Source organism: Danio rerio, chromosome 4 (genome assembly GCF_052040795.2).
Source record: "Danio rerio strain M-AB ecotype USA chromosome 4, GRCz13ab, whole genome shotgun sequence".
NCBI lineage: Eukaryota > Metazoa > Chordata > Actinopteri > Cypriniformes > Danionidae > Danio > Danio rerio.
The window spans coordinates 62022878-62038410 of record NC_141024.2 but is presented as its reverse complement, the minus strand read 5'-3'; the positions used below and the strand labels follow the sequence as shown (position 1 = coordinate 62038410).

Below are 15533 nucleotides of genomic sequence, written 5' to 3'. Positions count from 1 at the left end.
TTGACTGCTTCTATCATTTATGAGAGACATTAAGATTGGAGCTCTACACTTGAATGCTGCTAGAAACAGTCAGAAGAGAATGTGTCTGTCTGAGTTTATAAAGATGAAACATATTGATGTGACCTTCATTCAAGAGTCTCAGAGTGCTTTATTTAATGAAATAGACTGGAGAACAGAATGAGATGCTCAAGTGTTCATGAGTCACATGTCCTCTAATAGTGGAGGAGGAGCTCTATTGCTTTCACAGCAGTTTTCACCAATTCTATGTGGAGAGAAAGAAATAGTCAAAGGATGTTTTTTTACAAATTCAAGTAAAACTTGGGAATATTTTAATGACTTCTTTAAATATTTACGCACCTACAAAAGGAGATGAAAGAATAGATTTCTTCAATGCTTTTAGTGCTGTCCTTAAAGATATCAAATCAGAAGAGTTTTTCATTTGAACAGCACAGAGAATGAGAAGAGAGATCCAAATCACTCAGAAACACATCCTGCTTCACTAAAAGTGCTTCCACAATTAGTAAGAGTGTTTGATTTATGCGATGTGTGGAGGAATGATCATCATGAAAATAGACAGCACACTTGGGCACATAGTAAGAATCATTTTATTTCAATGGCAAGGCTTGATAGATTTTACATGTTTCATTTTCAAGCAGATTGTGTCAAAGATTGTAAAATAATTCCTGTTGGGTTTTCAGATCACTCTTCTGTTATTTGTACTGTAATTGTTAATTCTGTGAAGATTAGGAGTGCCTATTGGCATTTTCATACGTTCCTTTTAAAAGATGAGACGTTTATTGAAATCTTTTCTTTATTTTTGGGAATTTTAAAGAAGAAAAACATCTTTATTCTTCACTGCAGCAATGGTGGGATTGTGGCAAGATTCACATTAAACAATTATGCCAAGAATACACTTTTACTGTCACTAAAGGAGTTCCTGAATCCATGAAGAAACTACACTCAAAAAAAATAGCTCATTAGGTTAACTCAATTTAATTGTGTGCAGGTTTTCCATCCAATAAGTATGCGTAGCCCTAACCAAAAGATCATTTACATAACGAAAAGTAATTGAGTTAGTCCAACTCAATTTTATCAAATATAGCCAAGCAAATAAAAATTCATTAAATTAATATAACTGATTTACATTCGTTCAACTAAATATAAATTAATTAATTGGAAATATTTATTTTTCATTTGATCCCCTGTTACTACACACACACACGCCAAACAGATTGTATCTTTTTTTTTATTATTGGAAAAACTTTTAGAAACACTTTTAACAGATCTTGCATCTGGTGTGAAGTAAATGTATCCCATGTTTTCGAAAGCATCAAACACGTTAAGGGAGTAGAGGCACCAGCAAATGATGCAAAATGTAAACATTCCAATAAATCTGAATGCTAGCTTGATCAACATTCAACTTAATTATAACATGGATTAAACGCACAATATATATATATATATACTAGTGACTAATTTGAATTGTAACAGACAGTTTTTAGTATCTGTCTGTTAGAGCCATATCTATTATGCAAATTGTAAAATATTATGTATAGTTATTGTTATTTGTTTATAGCATTTATATTGTCTACCATCAAAATAATGTTTAAATTATTACTGCATGCTTTAATTATGCCTTTGCTTATTGATGACTGATCACGTCATATCCTTGTTGTAAAGAGAGGAAGAGACGGAGTGATACAGTTTTTGACCGTCGTTCCATATTGTATCTTTATATAAAGAAAAATATTGTTCCAGCTTTGAAGAACAAATAAACACAAGAAAAGAATATACCGACTTGGATGAGTTCGTCGCGTCAGACTGGTTACTTAAAAGGATCATATTTCCAGCTTGGATAATGGAGTGCCATTATAACTAGTCAAAAACTTTGCTCCTAAGAAACGAATGCTTAAGAGATCTTACGGAAAGTATTATTTTTTGCTAACGATGTCTGATTGAGGATCGTGAACTTCAAAGGATCAAATGATCGCATGGATGCACTTTAATTATTGCACGACGCACACGGAGCATATGAGACATTGAAAAGTTCTGGCATGTGATTCTGTCAGTTGGAACATATTATCCAGGTAGGCCTACTGATGGAAAATTCTCTGGATACATGTTACATGTCGTGGGAAAGACTTTATGTCTGTTTTCTATTGTTATGGGCTTAAGTTAATGCTCGATGAATCAGCAAAATGGAAGATGATGATGCGTCACATTGCAGTGCCGATTCTCGCCACAGGGTGGCACCAATCGCTTTACAATCGGAGGAAAACCCCGATGCCAGGCCAAAAAGATTAATTCAGCTAACACAGAAGGCGGTTGATCTGAAGCTGCAAAATCTCATAAAGGAAAGAAGATCCAAACTTGGCCAAATTACCAAGTTAATGAATGAAATAGACAGTTTGAAAGATGATGACAAGAATTTGAATGAGGTTGAGGAAAAACTTCAGAAAAACTTTTCAGAGTTAAATAAAGAATTTAATTGCCTCAATACAGAATTGGGAGAGCTCCTGTCTGAGGAGGAAAGGAAAATAGATCATGATAATTGGTTTTGTCAGAAATCTGAATACATTAAAGAGTTTGTGCAACAGACACAAAAATGGATCCTTTCAACCAAAGATAGGATAGAAGCTTTTAACATTGGACCTGAAGACAGCGTTTCAATTGTTTCATCACAAAGACACAAGAAGAATTATGGATCCCTTGTTGGACGAAAGTCAAAAGCATCCAGCCACAGTTCAAGTTCTGTCGCTCACCTTAAACAGGAAGCTGAACATGCAGCATTATTAGCACGTGCTGCAGCTTTAAAAAAGAAACAATTCATTGAACAAGAAGTGGCAAAATTGAAAGCAGAACAAGAGCAGCTGGAGATGGATACTGAAATCGCTGCTTCTTTTGCTAAGCTCAAAGTATTACAAGACTTTGATATTGAAAATAAAAGTGAATGTCAATCTAAAAGTACAGAGATTCATCATAAAAATAAACAAAAAGATTCTTCCCTTGTGGAGGAACGCCAGAGTAAGAGAGACATTACATCACAGCCTTCTCAGCGAACCCACAGTACTAAAAACAAAAAAGAACCTGACAAAGACAGAAGTTCTGGGGAATTGGAAGGTAATTTATACAGAGTGATGCAACGACAGAATGACATTACAGAAATGTTTGTTAAACAGCAAAATTTGTCACATCTGCCCCAAAGAGACATTCCAATTTTCACAGGAAACTTGATGGAATACAGAACTTTTGTCAGGGCATTTGAACATGCTATTGATGTCAAAACAGAGAATGCTAGAGACAAATTGTATTATTTGGAGCAGTACACTGGTGGAGAGGCCAAAGATCTTGTACGTAGCTGTGTTCATATGGAGCCTAATAAAGGCTACAAGAAGGCATGGGATCTGTTGCACAAGGAGTTTGATGACGAGCTGAAAATAGCTAGTGCCTATATAGATAAAGTGCTGAATTGGTCTCAGATAAAAACAGAGACCTGGACGAAATGGATAATCCCACAAATATCAGGGTTATTATTTCAAAGCTTACCTTCAAAACGAAAGAGAAATGGAGGTAAAGCCTTTGAAATTCAAGAAATACGTGGAAGGAGAGCAAGATTTGCAGACCTTGTGGACTTTATAGACAGAGAAGCTAAGGTAGTTACGGACCCATTGTATGGAGAAATTCAAAGCTCATCTGTTGAAGGAAAGGGAAAGAGCACATCTTTCGATATCAAAATTAAGAATAGAATTCCACCAAAGGGTAGCAGCTTTGCCACAGCCATTAATCCTCTTGGAAAGGAAACAACCAACTCTCCTGTAAAAAGAACCCCAGTTGCAACTGCCAGTGCATTTGAGAAACCATGTTTGTTTTGTCAGAAGAACCACCCACTTGAATCCTGTGCGAAGTTTGTAGAATGCTCTTCCAAAGAAAGAATTGACTTTTTAAAGGCAAAAGGCTTATGCTTTGGCTGTCTGACTTTGGGTCATCTTAGCAAAGACTGTAGAAAAAGGATGATATGCCAACAATGTTCACAGAGACAACCAAGTATACTCCACATTGATAAAAAGAATGACGAAGTACACAAGCAAAGAAAAGAAGGTAGCAAGGAAAAAAAGTGCATTTCTGCTCCTCTGTTCTCACTTGAAAAGGAATCATGTGGTTGTACTGGGGCCGGAGAGGGTGAGTCTATTCTTGCAATTGTAGCAGTAAAAGTCAAATCCAAAAAAAGTGAGAAAATTCTGGAAACTTATGCTTTTATGAATCCAGGTAGCTCAGCTACATTTTGCACTGACACGTTGATGAAGCAGTTGAATGTTAGAGGAAGAAAAACAAAAATACTGCTCCGAACGATGGGACAAGAGAAGCTGGTTGATAGCTACATTGTATCTGATTTGGAAGTCTGTGGATTAGAAGAAAAGAAGTTTATAGATCTTCCTAGAGTTTATACACAGAAAAGTATTCCAGTGAAGAAAGAAAACATTCCATCGCAAGAGCTCATAGAGAAATGGCCTTATCTGAGTAAAGTGAGCCTTCCTACTATTAATGCAGATATTGGTTTGTTGATAGGAACCAACATTCCTAAGGCACTGGAACCTTGGGAAGTCAATAATAGTAAAGGAAATGGTCCATATGCATTAAAAACAGCAGTGGGTTGGATAGTAAATGGACTCAGCCAAGAAACAGATCACTGTTGTAGTAGTAAGGAAGGACCATCGGCCATGGCGGTCAATCGAATTTCAGTTGAGAGTTTCGAGCAACTGTTGGTGCAGCAGTATAATACAGAATTTTCTGAACGCTGCAGTGAAGACAAACCGGAGATGTCAAAGGAAGACAAGCAGTTTATGAAGCTTGTTGAAAAGTCAACACAATTAGTGGATGGATGCTACTGCATTGGATTGCCATTGAAAGACGAACAAGTAAAAATGTCAAACAACCACAGTGTAGCAGAGCAGCGTGCTAGTAGTTTGAAAAGAAAGCTGAGTTTGAACCCAGAATTGCATGAGGATTATTAAAGGAGCAACTGAACCGAAATGATGGCAGAGTACGGTATATTCCCCATCATGGGATATACCATCCTAAAAAACACAAGTTTCGTGTAGTCTTTGATTGCAATGCAACTTATAAGGGAACCTCCTTAAACAAGCAACTGCTGCAGGGACCTGATCTTACTAACTCTCTGCTAGGAGTTTTGATTAGGTTCAGACAAGAACCAGTGGCTCTTATGGCAGACATAGAGTCTATGTTTTACAGAGTAAAAGTTCCAGATAAGGATGCTGATCTTTTACGCTTCTTATGGTGGCCAGAGGGTGATTTGGAACAACCCCTCGTAGAGTATAGGATGGTTGTACATTTGTTTGGAGCTACATCTTCACCGAGCTGTGCATCCTATGCACTCAAGAGAACAGCGGAAGATGCCAGACATAACGTTCCCCAAGAACTAGTAGACACAGTATTGCACAACTTTTATGTTGATGATTACTTAAGCTCTGTGCCTACCGAGGATCATGCTATTGTCTTAACAGAGCAGCTCAGGAACTTGTGCTCTAGTGGTGGATTCCGCTTAACAAAGTGGATTAGTAACAGCAGAGCAGTCTTGTCTTGCATTGCCATTGAAGACAGAGCTAAAGCAGTCAAAGACCTGGATTTGGATTACAATATATTGCCAATGGAAAGAGCTCTAGGGGTTCAGTGGTCCACGGAAACTGACATGTTCACATTCAAAGTACAGATACAATCAAAACAACCGACTAGACGAGGAATACTCTCAGTAGTTAGCTCAATATACGACCCTCTTGGATTTTTAGCGCCTGTCGTCTTGCCAGCTAAACAACTACTGAGGAACCTATGTAAAGATAAAAAAAGGCTGGGATGAAGAAATAGATGATGATTAAAATCAAAAATGGAGCAATTGGCTTATGGACTTACAGCAGCTTTCTGAGTTCGCAGTGCCCAGATGTATCAAACCAGTAAATTTTGGATCTACAAAAATGGCTCAACTGCATCACTTTGCTGATGCGAGTGAAGCAGGTTATGGTACTGTGACTTACATCATGATAAAGAATGAAAATGGTGACAGACACTGTTCCTTTTTAATGGCTAAATCAAGGGTGGCACCTTTAAAACAGATTACAATTCCAAGAATGGAATTGACGGCTGCGGTTGTGGCAGTCAAAATCGACAAAATGATGCAGCAAGAACTGTGCTTGAATTCGGAAAAATCTGTGTTTTGGACAGATAGCATGACTGTGTTGAAATACATTGAGAAACAGAACACCCGATTTAAGACTTTTGTTGCTAACCGTTTAGCAGTCATTTAAGAATGCACAACAGCAGATCAGTGGAAGTACGTAAACTCAAAGTTGAATCCTGCAGACAATGCTTCCAGAGGCATGAAAGCAGAAGCATTCATCAGATGTAAAAATTGGATACAAGGACCAAGTTACTTGTTAAAAGACGAAAAGGAATGGCCCGAAAGACCAATTGACATTGGTAAAGTCAATAAAGATGATACTGAAGTTAAAAAATGTGCTTCAGTCAATGCTACAGTCGTGGAAACGAGCAAGGATGCTGTTAACCAACTCATCGACTTCTACTCTAAGTGGCATCAATTAAAAAGAGCAGTAGCCTGGTTTATGCGGTTGAAAAAGGTGTTGCTGTGCAAGCAAAAGAAAAGAAAGGAATTGAAAGATGTAATTCATCAGAAGGAAAGTAATCCGGGTAAACGCAACATCTTGCTTATCCAAAAAATGCAAAACTACAAAGAAAACTGGTGGAGCGATGCTCTTACTGTGGACGAGTTAGAAAGAGCAGAGACTGAATTAATTTGTTTCGCTCAAAGAGAGAAGTTTGCAGAGGAGATTACAACTTTGCTAAGGAATAAACATCCAGTTAAAAGGAAAAGTCATATTTACAAGCTGGATCCAGTGCTTCAGGATGGAGTTTTGAGAGTGGGAGGCAGATTAAATAAATCTGCAATGCCAGAAGAGAATAAGCATCCAGTTATTTTGTCTAAAGACTTACGCATTGCTACTCTGATTCTTCAACACATACATCAAGAGCTTGGACATAGTGGTAGGAACCATATGTTGGCAAAATTGAGACAAAAGTACTGGATTCCAAAATCGAATTCGGCAATTAGAAAAGTCATAGCACAATGCTCGAAATGCAGACGGATGCATGCTAAGCCTCTAATACAAAAGATGGCAGATTTGCCTGAGGATCGAGTTGTAGGGGACAAGCCTCCCTTCACCAACGTCGGCATTGATTTTTTTGGACCCTTGGAAATCAGAAGAGGCCACAGTCTGGTTAAGAGATATGGCGTTATTTTTACATGTCTTGCAGTCCGAGCAATTCATATAGAAGTAGCTCATTCTTTAGACACAGATTCTTGCATAAATGCCTTACGTCGTTTTATCTGTCGGAGAGGACAGGTTGCTGTTATACGTTCAGACCAGGGAACTAACTTTATTAGTGCAGATAAAGAACTGCGAGAAGCAATGGCAGCTCTAAATCAGAACAAAATACAAGATGCAATGAGCAAAAAGGGCATTGACTGGATCTTTAACCCACCTGCAGCATCCCACACGGAGGTGTGTGGGAAAGGCAAATTCGTACAGTACGGAAAGTGCTTAACTCTGTGTTAAAGCAGCAAAACTTAGACGATGAAGGTCTTCAAACAGTCTTATGCGAAGTGGAGGCCATTGTAAATGACAGACCGATCACAAAGTCATCAGATGATCCAAATGATCTGGATGCGCTGACACCAAACCACTTATTGTTGTTAAAAACGCAAGCGATGCTGCCACCAGGCATATTTAGAAAAGAGGATCTTTATGCACGCAGGCGCTGGAAGCAAGTGCAGTATCTCTCAGATCTGTTTTGGACCAGATGGACTGCCGAATATTTGCCTCAATTGCAAGAACGTCAAAAATGGTCTAAGGCCCACAGGAACTTGCAAATAGGAGATGTGGTCCTGATAGTGGATCACTCTGCACCAAGAAACTCATGGTTGATGGGCAGGTTCATAAAGACTAAGCCAGACTCAAAGGGGATAGTCAGACGTGTTGTGGTGCAAACAAGAACCAATATATTAGAAAGACCTATTACTAAGCTTTGTCTGTTAGAAGAGACTATTTGAGTTGATAAATGCAACCACAAGCAAATAAAAAAAAAAAAGAGGGGAATTCAGTATTTATGGCTCTGTAAAGAATAAGTGGTAATTGATATAGTCTCGCTCCTATACAATTTGGGGCCGGAATGTTAGAGCCATATCTATTATGCAAATTGTAAAATATTATGTATAGTTATTGTTATTTGTTTATAGCATTTATATTGTCTACCATCAAAATAATGTTTAAATTATTATTGCATGCTTTAATTATGCCTTTGCTTATTGATGACTGATCACGTCATATCCTTGTTGTAAAGAGAGGAAGAGTTTTTGACCGTCGTTCCATATTGTATCGTTATATAAAGAAAAGTATTGTTTCAGCTTTGAAGAACAAATAAACACAAGAAAAGAATATAACGACTTGGATGAGTTCGTCGCGTCAGACTGGTTACTTAAAAGGATCATATTTCCAGCTTGGATAATGGAGTGCCATTATACTGTCAGACCTTAAAACCAGAAGATATAAAACCAGTCTTGTATGTTTAGGATGCACAAAAAAATAAATGAAATTATACCTAAAACAGAGCACACTTAATAAAATGTGAAGCAGCAAACTTTGTAACGTTTCTTAAAAGGGCATAACCTGAGAACAATAATATGAAAAATGACTGGCTACTCGAGAGGTACAGCATTTTTAATCTGTGTAGTACAAATAGTCAATTCAAACAAAAACACAGTTAAAAAAAGGCTGTGGGGACCAAATTTGGACTATAGGAAGGTAAAAACAGACCAAGACAGTTTGATTATAACAAGGATACCCATTGTCACCAAAACTAGAACAATTTCTGAACATGTGACTTGCTCTGGCCAGTCATAATTCAAAAATCTGAACGTCAAAAACTCAGAAAAAAACAAACCAAAGCATTAGGTCAAGTCCATTTTAACAAGTGTTGCGTCAAGTAATTACCTGACAGGTATGAGAGTAATGGAGACACTTGTTGACACTATACTGTACATGAATGAGCTATGATGTGCAGATGTTGGCATCCCAAAAATAATAAATAAATGAATAAAAAAGTTGCATCGGGAAATCCAAACTTAAAACCTCATCAACCATTAGTTTGTAAGGGGTATCAATTATCACACCAAGTCACTCCATCACCCTGGCTGCATAGAAAACATTTATCATAAAAACATTATTTTGCATTTGTATGTCCAATTTTTTTTTTTTTACTTGTCCACATGCTTCCTTTTTGTAGCTTAGCCACAATATAAAATGTCACATGGAAAACATCCATGAGTTCAGTGTTGTTGGTTTAGTAGATGAAAGATGGCAGAAGATTGAAAAGACAAATGAACCCAAATACGAAAAGCGTAAAGAAACTTCATTTATTTGTCATCTGGTGTTCACTTTAAGAAAACAATTTGATTTTCAGCTGCTGTATCTTTGGATTGAGCTTGTGTCCATCCAGATTCATTATGATTTTCTGGATGAACTCAAAGGTGTACTTGAGGTTTTCTGGAAATCTCAGATCACAACATTTGTGAATCTGTGTGCATCTATTTACACTGACAGTTATTCAGTTTCATATGTGTGTGCCATGGGAGAAATAACGGAATAAAACTACAGTTACACTGTAGAGTTTCACTGTTAGAGACTACATGAGAAACAATCAAACTTACCAAATATGCCTTAAAGAATGAATCAGGATCTTCAGACCATTAAATTGATTGATGGATAAAATACATCGACACAAACAGTCAGACGTTAATTCAATTGAGGTAAAGTTGGTTTTATATTTGCACATTCCTTCATTTAACGTTCCCTATATTATCTACTACGCTAATTTGAATATTGGATCTGAAATCACACGTAAATATGACTTGAAAACTAGCACTATTTAATTGACTAAAAAAATTGTCCTTTGATAGTCATTGGCTGCTAATATGATTTCACTATTTAGAGCTTGCAAATAACACCTTTCTGAAATGATAGCAAGGAAAAAGTCTGAATGTGCGAATATTTAACCAACTTTACCTCAATGTTGATTCAACATCATCCCGAAGACAAAAAATATTAAATCAACGTCGGAACATTATAATAAAAAAACGTTAATGTTAACTCTGTCAGTCTATTTTCTCCTGCATGATGAGCGACTGGCTAGCCAGCTAACGTTAGCCGTCAACTTTACTGAAAACCGAAGCAAAACTTTATCACGCTTGTTGCACACCGTCGAGAATATAACATGCATTCATAGCGAGGTACTCGCTGAAAAAGAAACGAATACTCACCAAAGAAATGACTTCTTGTAATCGGTAGCGTCTCATCAACTCGTCTGCAGCCACAGGTGGAAAATGGTGGACGGAGAAACGCAATGCAGGTGGCAGTGAAAATGCGCGGTCTCACGCATGCGCAAAACGGGGTCACTTTACTGAACTCATTTGATTTGGATTAATAAAGATTATAGGTGAAACGACAAATACATTTTACGTTACATCAATTAAATGTAAATTAATATTTTAAAAATAAAATTATTTAAATAATGGGAACAGTATTTATTTGTGTCACATCTAAGAAGGGCTTGAATCATTTTTTTGAGTGTAGAGGATGAAATAACAGACCTGTTTAACACAACAGCAGCTACAAGCAGTGATCAATCTGAAACCCGGAAATCAAACACAGATTTGCTGGCTGATCTTTGAGGAGTGAAAGCACAAGGAGCATTCATTCATTCAGGTTTAATAAACATTACACAAATGGAGGCTCCTTCTAAGCTTTATTAGTCTAGAACAGAAAAATGGTCTAAGTGGAATTATTCATTCACTAAACAATAATGCAGGAGAGGAACTTTATAATCCAGTGACATACGTAAACATGCAGTTCACTTTTATTCAGAATTATACAGATCATATAGAAGTTAAAGATCTCCCAAACACTGATGAAGACTCTAATGCCATGCTTGAGCTCTCATTGTCACAGAGTGAATTATACACAGCGGTAATGAGAATGGGAAGTGGAAAGACTCCAGCTATTGATGAATCCCAGTAGATTTCTGTAAATCTTTGTGGTCTGTGATAGGTGATGATGTTCTTTTGGTTCTTGATGACAGTTTGAATAAAGGTTTACTCCCATTAAGCTGCAGAAGAGCTGTAATAACTGTGTTAACAATAAAGGAGACTTGCAAAGAGGAAGCAACTGGAGACCTGCATCACTTTACTGCACCCATTATAAAATACTGTCAAAGGCATCAGCTACACGATTGAGTAAGGTAATAGGTCAAGTAATACACCAAGATCAACATTATTATATAGTGAATAGATCAGTTTTTGACAATGTTTATTTGGTTAGAGATGTTTTAGAAGTAATTGGGTATTAATTGTGGACTGATCTCTTTAGAGCAAGAGAAAGCGTTTGACCGTATACAACATGAATATTTAATAAAGCTTTTAGAAATGTTTGGTTTGAGCCCAGCTTCTGTAAATATGATCAATGTTTTGTACAGAGACATTCAAAGTGTATTAAAAGTCGACGGTGGTCTGAGTGCTGCTTTTACAGTACAGAGAGGAGTTAGACAGGGATGTGCTGTGTCGGGGATGTTGTACACACTGCCTATCCAACCTGTGCTGAATAAACTAAGCTCTGAGATAAAGGGTGTGTGTGTTCCTTATTGTGACGTTTCTCTGCATCTTTCTGCTTGTGCTGATGATGTTGTTGTTTCATATCGAATGCGGAAGATATTCAGAAACTGGATTTTATTGTAAGTGATTTTCAGAAGATCTCCTCTGCTAAAGTCAACTGGGGAAAGAGTGAAGCCCTGCTTGTGGGCAGCTGGAGCGGTGTCCCTCCCAAGTTACCTGGAGGTTTGACATGGAAGAAAGGAGGCTTGAAATACCTCGGGTGAAGATGACTGTGTTCAGAAGAACTGGAATGGTACGCTTGAGAAAATCCAAGGTCTTCTACAACAATGGAAATGGTTACTTCCCCAGTTATCGTATAGAGGCCGCACACTTATAGTTAACAGCTTGCTGGATCCTCTATATGGCACAAGCTGGCGTGTGGAGACCCGCTATTGGTTTACTACCGAATCTTCAAAGAGAGATGGTCAATTTGTTCTGGGACAACCTACATTGGATCCCTCAAAGTGTTCTCTTCTCACCAAGAGATGAAGGAGGTCAAGGCTTGGTTGATCTTGTGAGTAGAGGAGCAGCGTATAGACTGCAGGTCATCCAGAGACTATTGTTTGGGCCCAAGAGTCTTGAAGAGCCGGTGGTTTTTGTCAGGAGATGACACTCCAGGATTGATGGACATATCAGTGTCCAAAACAATGCCACGATTGAGAGACATTGTTGATAAAAGCAGGCACTGGACTGAGTGAATCTTGCTAAATGTATGGGAATAGGATCAGTAAGGTTTGCACAGGAACTCTGAGATAAACTGAGTGTGATGTTGAATGAAAAACACTGCTGGAGAGTTCTAGTCGGGATCTTTTTATCCCAGATGACGAGGAGTTTTCCCTGATATCAGAATTGAAGCTGTTGTTGGAGATGTTGGGGATAATAGTCCATCACTGTGTTTTAATGAAAGTGCTGATGTTAGTTCAGCCGAAGGTGAAATATTTGACAGAGATATTGTGGAAATAAATAACGAGCACATTTTAAAAGACAGAACTGACACGGTATGGAGAAACACACTGGCAGTAGAAGAAGTCATGAAAGCAGAATGGAGAATGATCTATAAAGCAGCATTGATGAGAAGAGGAGGACACTTGCAGTGGAGAATATTACATGCTGCTGTAGCTGTGAACACAAATGACACTCTCTCAAACAAACACACAAGCATGCATGTACACACACGAATACAGACTCTCTCACACACACACACATGCACGCACAAACACAGACACACGCACACACTCACGCATACACACACACACTAGCACACGCACGTGTAATATAGAGACACACAGAGCAGTGAACACATGCACACATACACGCACAAACAGATCTCTTTTTTTACTCACATACTGACACACACACTCTCTCTTTCTCTCTCTCTCTCACACATACACACACACACACACACAATCACACACACTGCTGCTGACTGCTCCTGTAGAGGATTCTAGGTAAATCTCTCGTCAGTCTTCAGCTCAGTTTCACTGATGATCCAGGATAAATCCTAAACCCAGGGCAGAGTGGCTCAGTGAATGTGGTCTGGACTGAGTGGATGAGGCTCATTGTGTCTCTATAGATGTTGTAGAAGATCAGAGTTCCTGCACTGTGATCCACAAACACTCCTATTCTCCTGTTGAGCGCCTTCACTGGGAGATCAGTGCGTGTGTTATTGTGTCTGAATGAGAAATTGGAGGAAGAGCAGCTCAAACTCCAGGACTGAGCATTAGATCCAAACCAACACTCAACACCTCCTCTCTTCCTCCTGATGCTCTTATATGACACTGATATACACACACCATCATCTCCACTCCAGTCAATCTCCCAGTAACAGCGTCCACACACACTCTCTCTGCACAACACCTGATAAACACCATCAAATCTGTCTGGATGATCAGGATACGGCTGATTCTCTCTCACATGCTTCACCTCTCTGTTCTCCTCAGACAGAATGAGACGAGTGTTTGCTGTGTTTGGATCCAGAGTGAGGAAACAAACATCTGAACACAAGAACACACACATTTATAACCACAGCTGTGTGCGTGTGCCTGTGTACAGGCGCATGTGTGTGAGAGAGAGAAAGAGAGAGAGAGTGTGTGTGTGTGTGTGTGTGTGTTTGTTAGATTGTATGTGCGCATGCGATTGTATGTGTTCACTGCTGTTTGCGCATGTGTCTGTGTGTGAGAGTGTGTGTGTGTGAGAGAGAAAAAGAGTATGTGTGTGTGAGATAGACTGTTTGTGTGTGTGTGTTCATATTTGTTTGTGTGTGTGTCTGTGTGTGTGTGAAAGAGTGTGTGAGAAAGAATATGTGTGTGCGAGTGTGTCTGTGTGTGTTTTTGTGTGAGAGAGAATGTGTATGTGAGTGCGTGTGTCTGTGTGAGAGAGAGTGTGTGTGTGTATGTGTGTGTGCGTATGTGAGTGAATGTGTGCATGTGTGTGTGAGAGAGTATGTGCGTACGTGTGTGTGTGTGTGTGTGTGTACGTGTTTTTGTGACATATCAGGACACAAATCTGTATAATGACATGGGTATGACACAGGTATTACAAAAAGGAGGTGAAATATGAGGACATTGGTGACGTCCTCATTTCTCAAAATGCTTATAAATCACACTGAATGAGTTTAATCAGAGAGTAAAGCTGCACACAGTCTCCTGTGATGGTTGGGTTTAGGGGTGGGGTGGGGTGAGGGCAATACAATATACAGTTTGGACAGTATAAAATGAATGGAAACCTATGTAATGTCCCCACTTTTCACAAAAACAAACATGTGTGTGTGTGTGTGTGTGTGTGTGTGTGTGTGTGAGAGAGAGAGAGAGTGTGTGTGTGAGAGTGTGTTTGTGTGTTAGATTGTATGTGGGCATGCGTGTGTTCACTGCTGTTTGCGCATGTGTCTGTGTGTGAGAGTTTGTGTGTGTGTGTGAGTGTGTGTGTGTGTGTGTGTGTGTGTGTGTGTGTGTATGGAACAAAATCAATGCCTAAAGTCTTGAATTAAAAAGCTTGTTGAATATCACAAACTGAAAAAAATAATACACCGTATTAACAAGTTCTTGCATTTTAATGACTTGAATTCCAGGGTTTGTATTTTTAGGTCCTGAAATTTAACATATCTGTTTATTTAAGCTGTGAATATTTCAACGAAAAATATTTCAAACACGTTTTCATACTTAAAAATTTAATAATTCATATTCAATTTTCAGATTTCACTTACAAAATATTCAATACCCTTTAAAAATACGATGTATAATATTCAAAAGGTCATTTTCAGTTCATTTTATTTCAGTTCTAATATTCGCTTCCATAAATTCAGTGGATCAAATTCGACTGATAAAATTCAACTTTACATCCGGGAACTGCAGGAGAAGCAATAGATTGCAGAGTGAAGATCGCCAGCTGCTCTAGCTTTCACCAGCAGGTGGAGATGGAATAATGTAAGATTTTTAACCCAGTAAACAGGCGAGAAAAAGGCTAATAAAGGCACAATAGTAGCATTTAATATTAATATCAATGCTTTGGACATTATAAATGATAAAAAGTATGAGTAAAATGAGTAAATGAGGTTTTAGTCATCTATATTTGCCCTTATGTAACGGAAGCCAGCTGGTGATCGCGTAAAGCTCACTCCTTGGATCCAGGGACAGACGTTGTTCTGCAATCTTATCGGAGCTTGTCTCCCATGCTGGCTCGTTACCTGCTCGGACCGGTGCGGTTACTTGCACATAAACCGTCTTTTGATGAATATGATGTTAAGGGC

At 38.4% G+C, this 15533-nt stretch overlaps 1 protein-coding gene across 4 annotated transcripts in view; it reads right to left on the bottom strand.

Moving 5' to 3' along the window:
* Window positions 1-587: 587 nt before the first annotated feature.
* The window catches only part of LOC147845138 (NACHT, LRR and PYD domains-containing protein 3), a 30350-nt gene continuing 15404 nt past the window's right edge, over window positions 588-15533 (bottom strand). For 2 of the 4 annotated variants that reach the window (XM_087249708.2, XM_087249707.2), the window contains exon 12: window positions 588-13782. In XM_087249708.2, the coding sequence (XP_087105834.1) occupies window positions 13256-13782 (527 nt within the window). In that variant the 3' untranslated portion in view covers window positions 588-13255. The remainder of the gene's footprint in view (window positions 13783-15533) is intronic. The other 2 variants (XM_088650081.1, XM_088650080.1) reach the window with 1 other exon arrangement.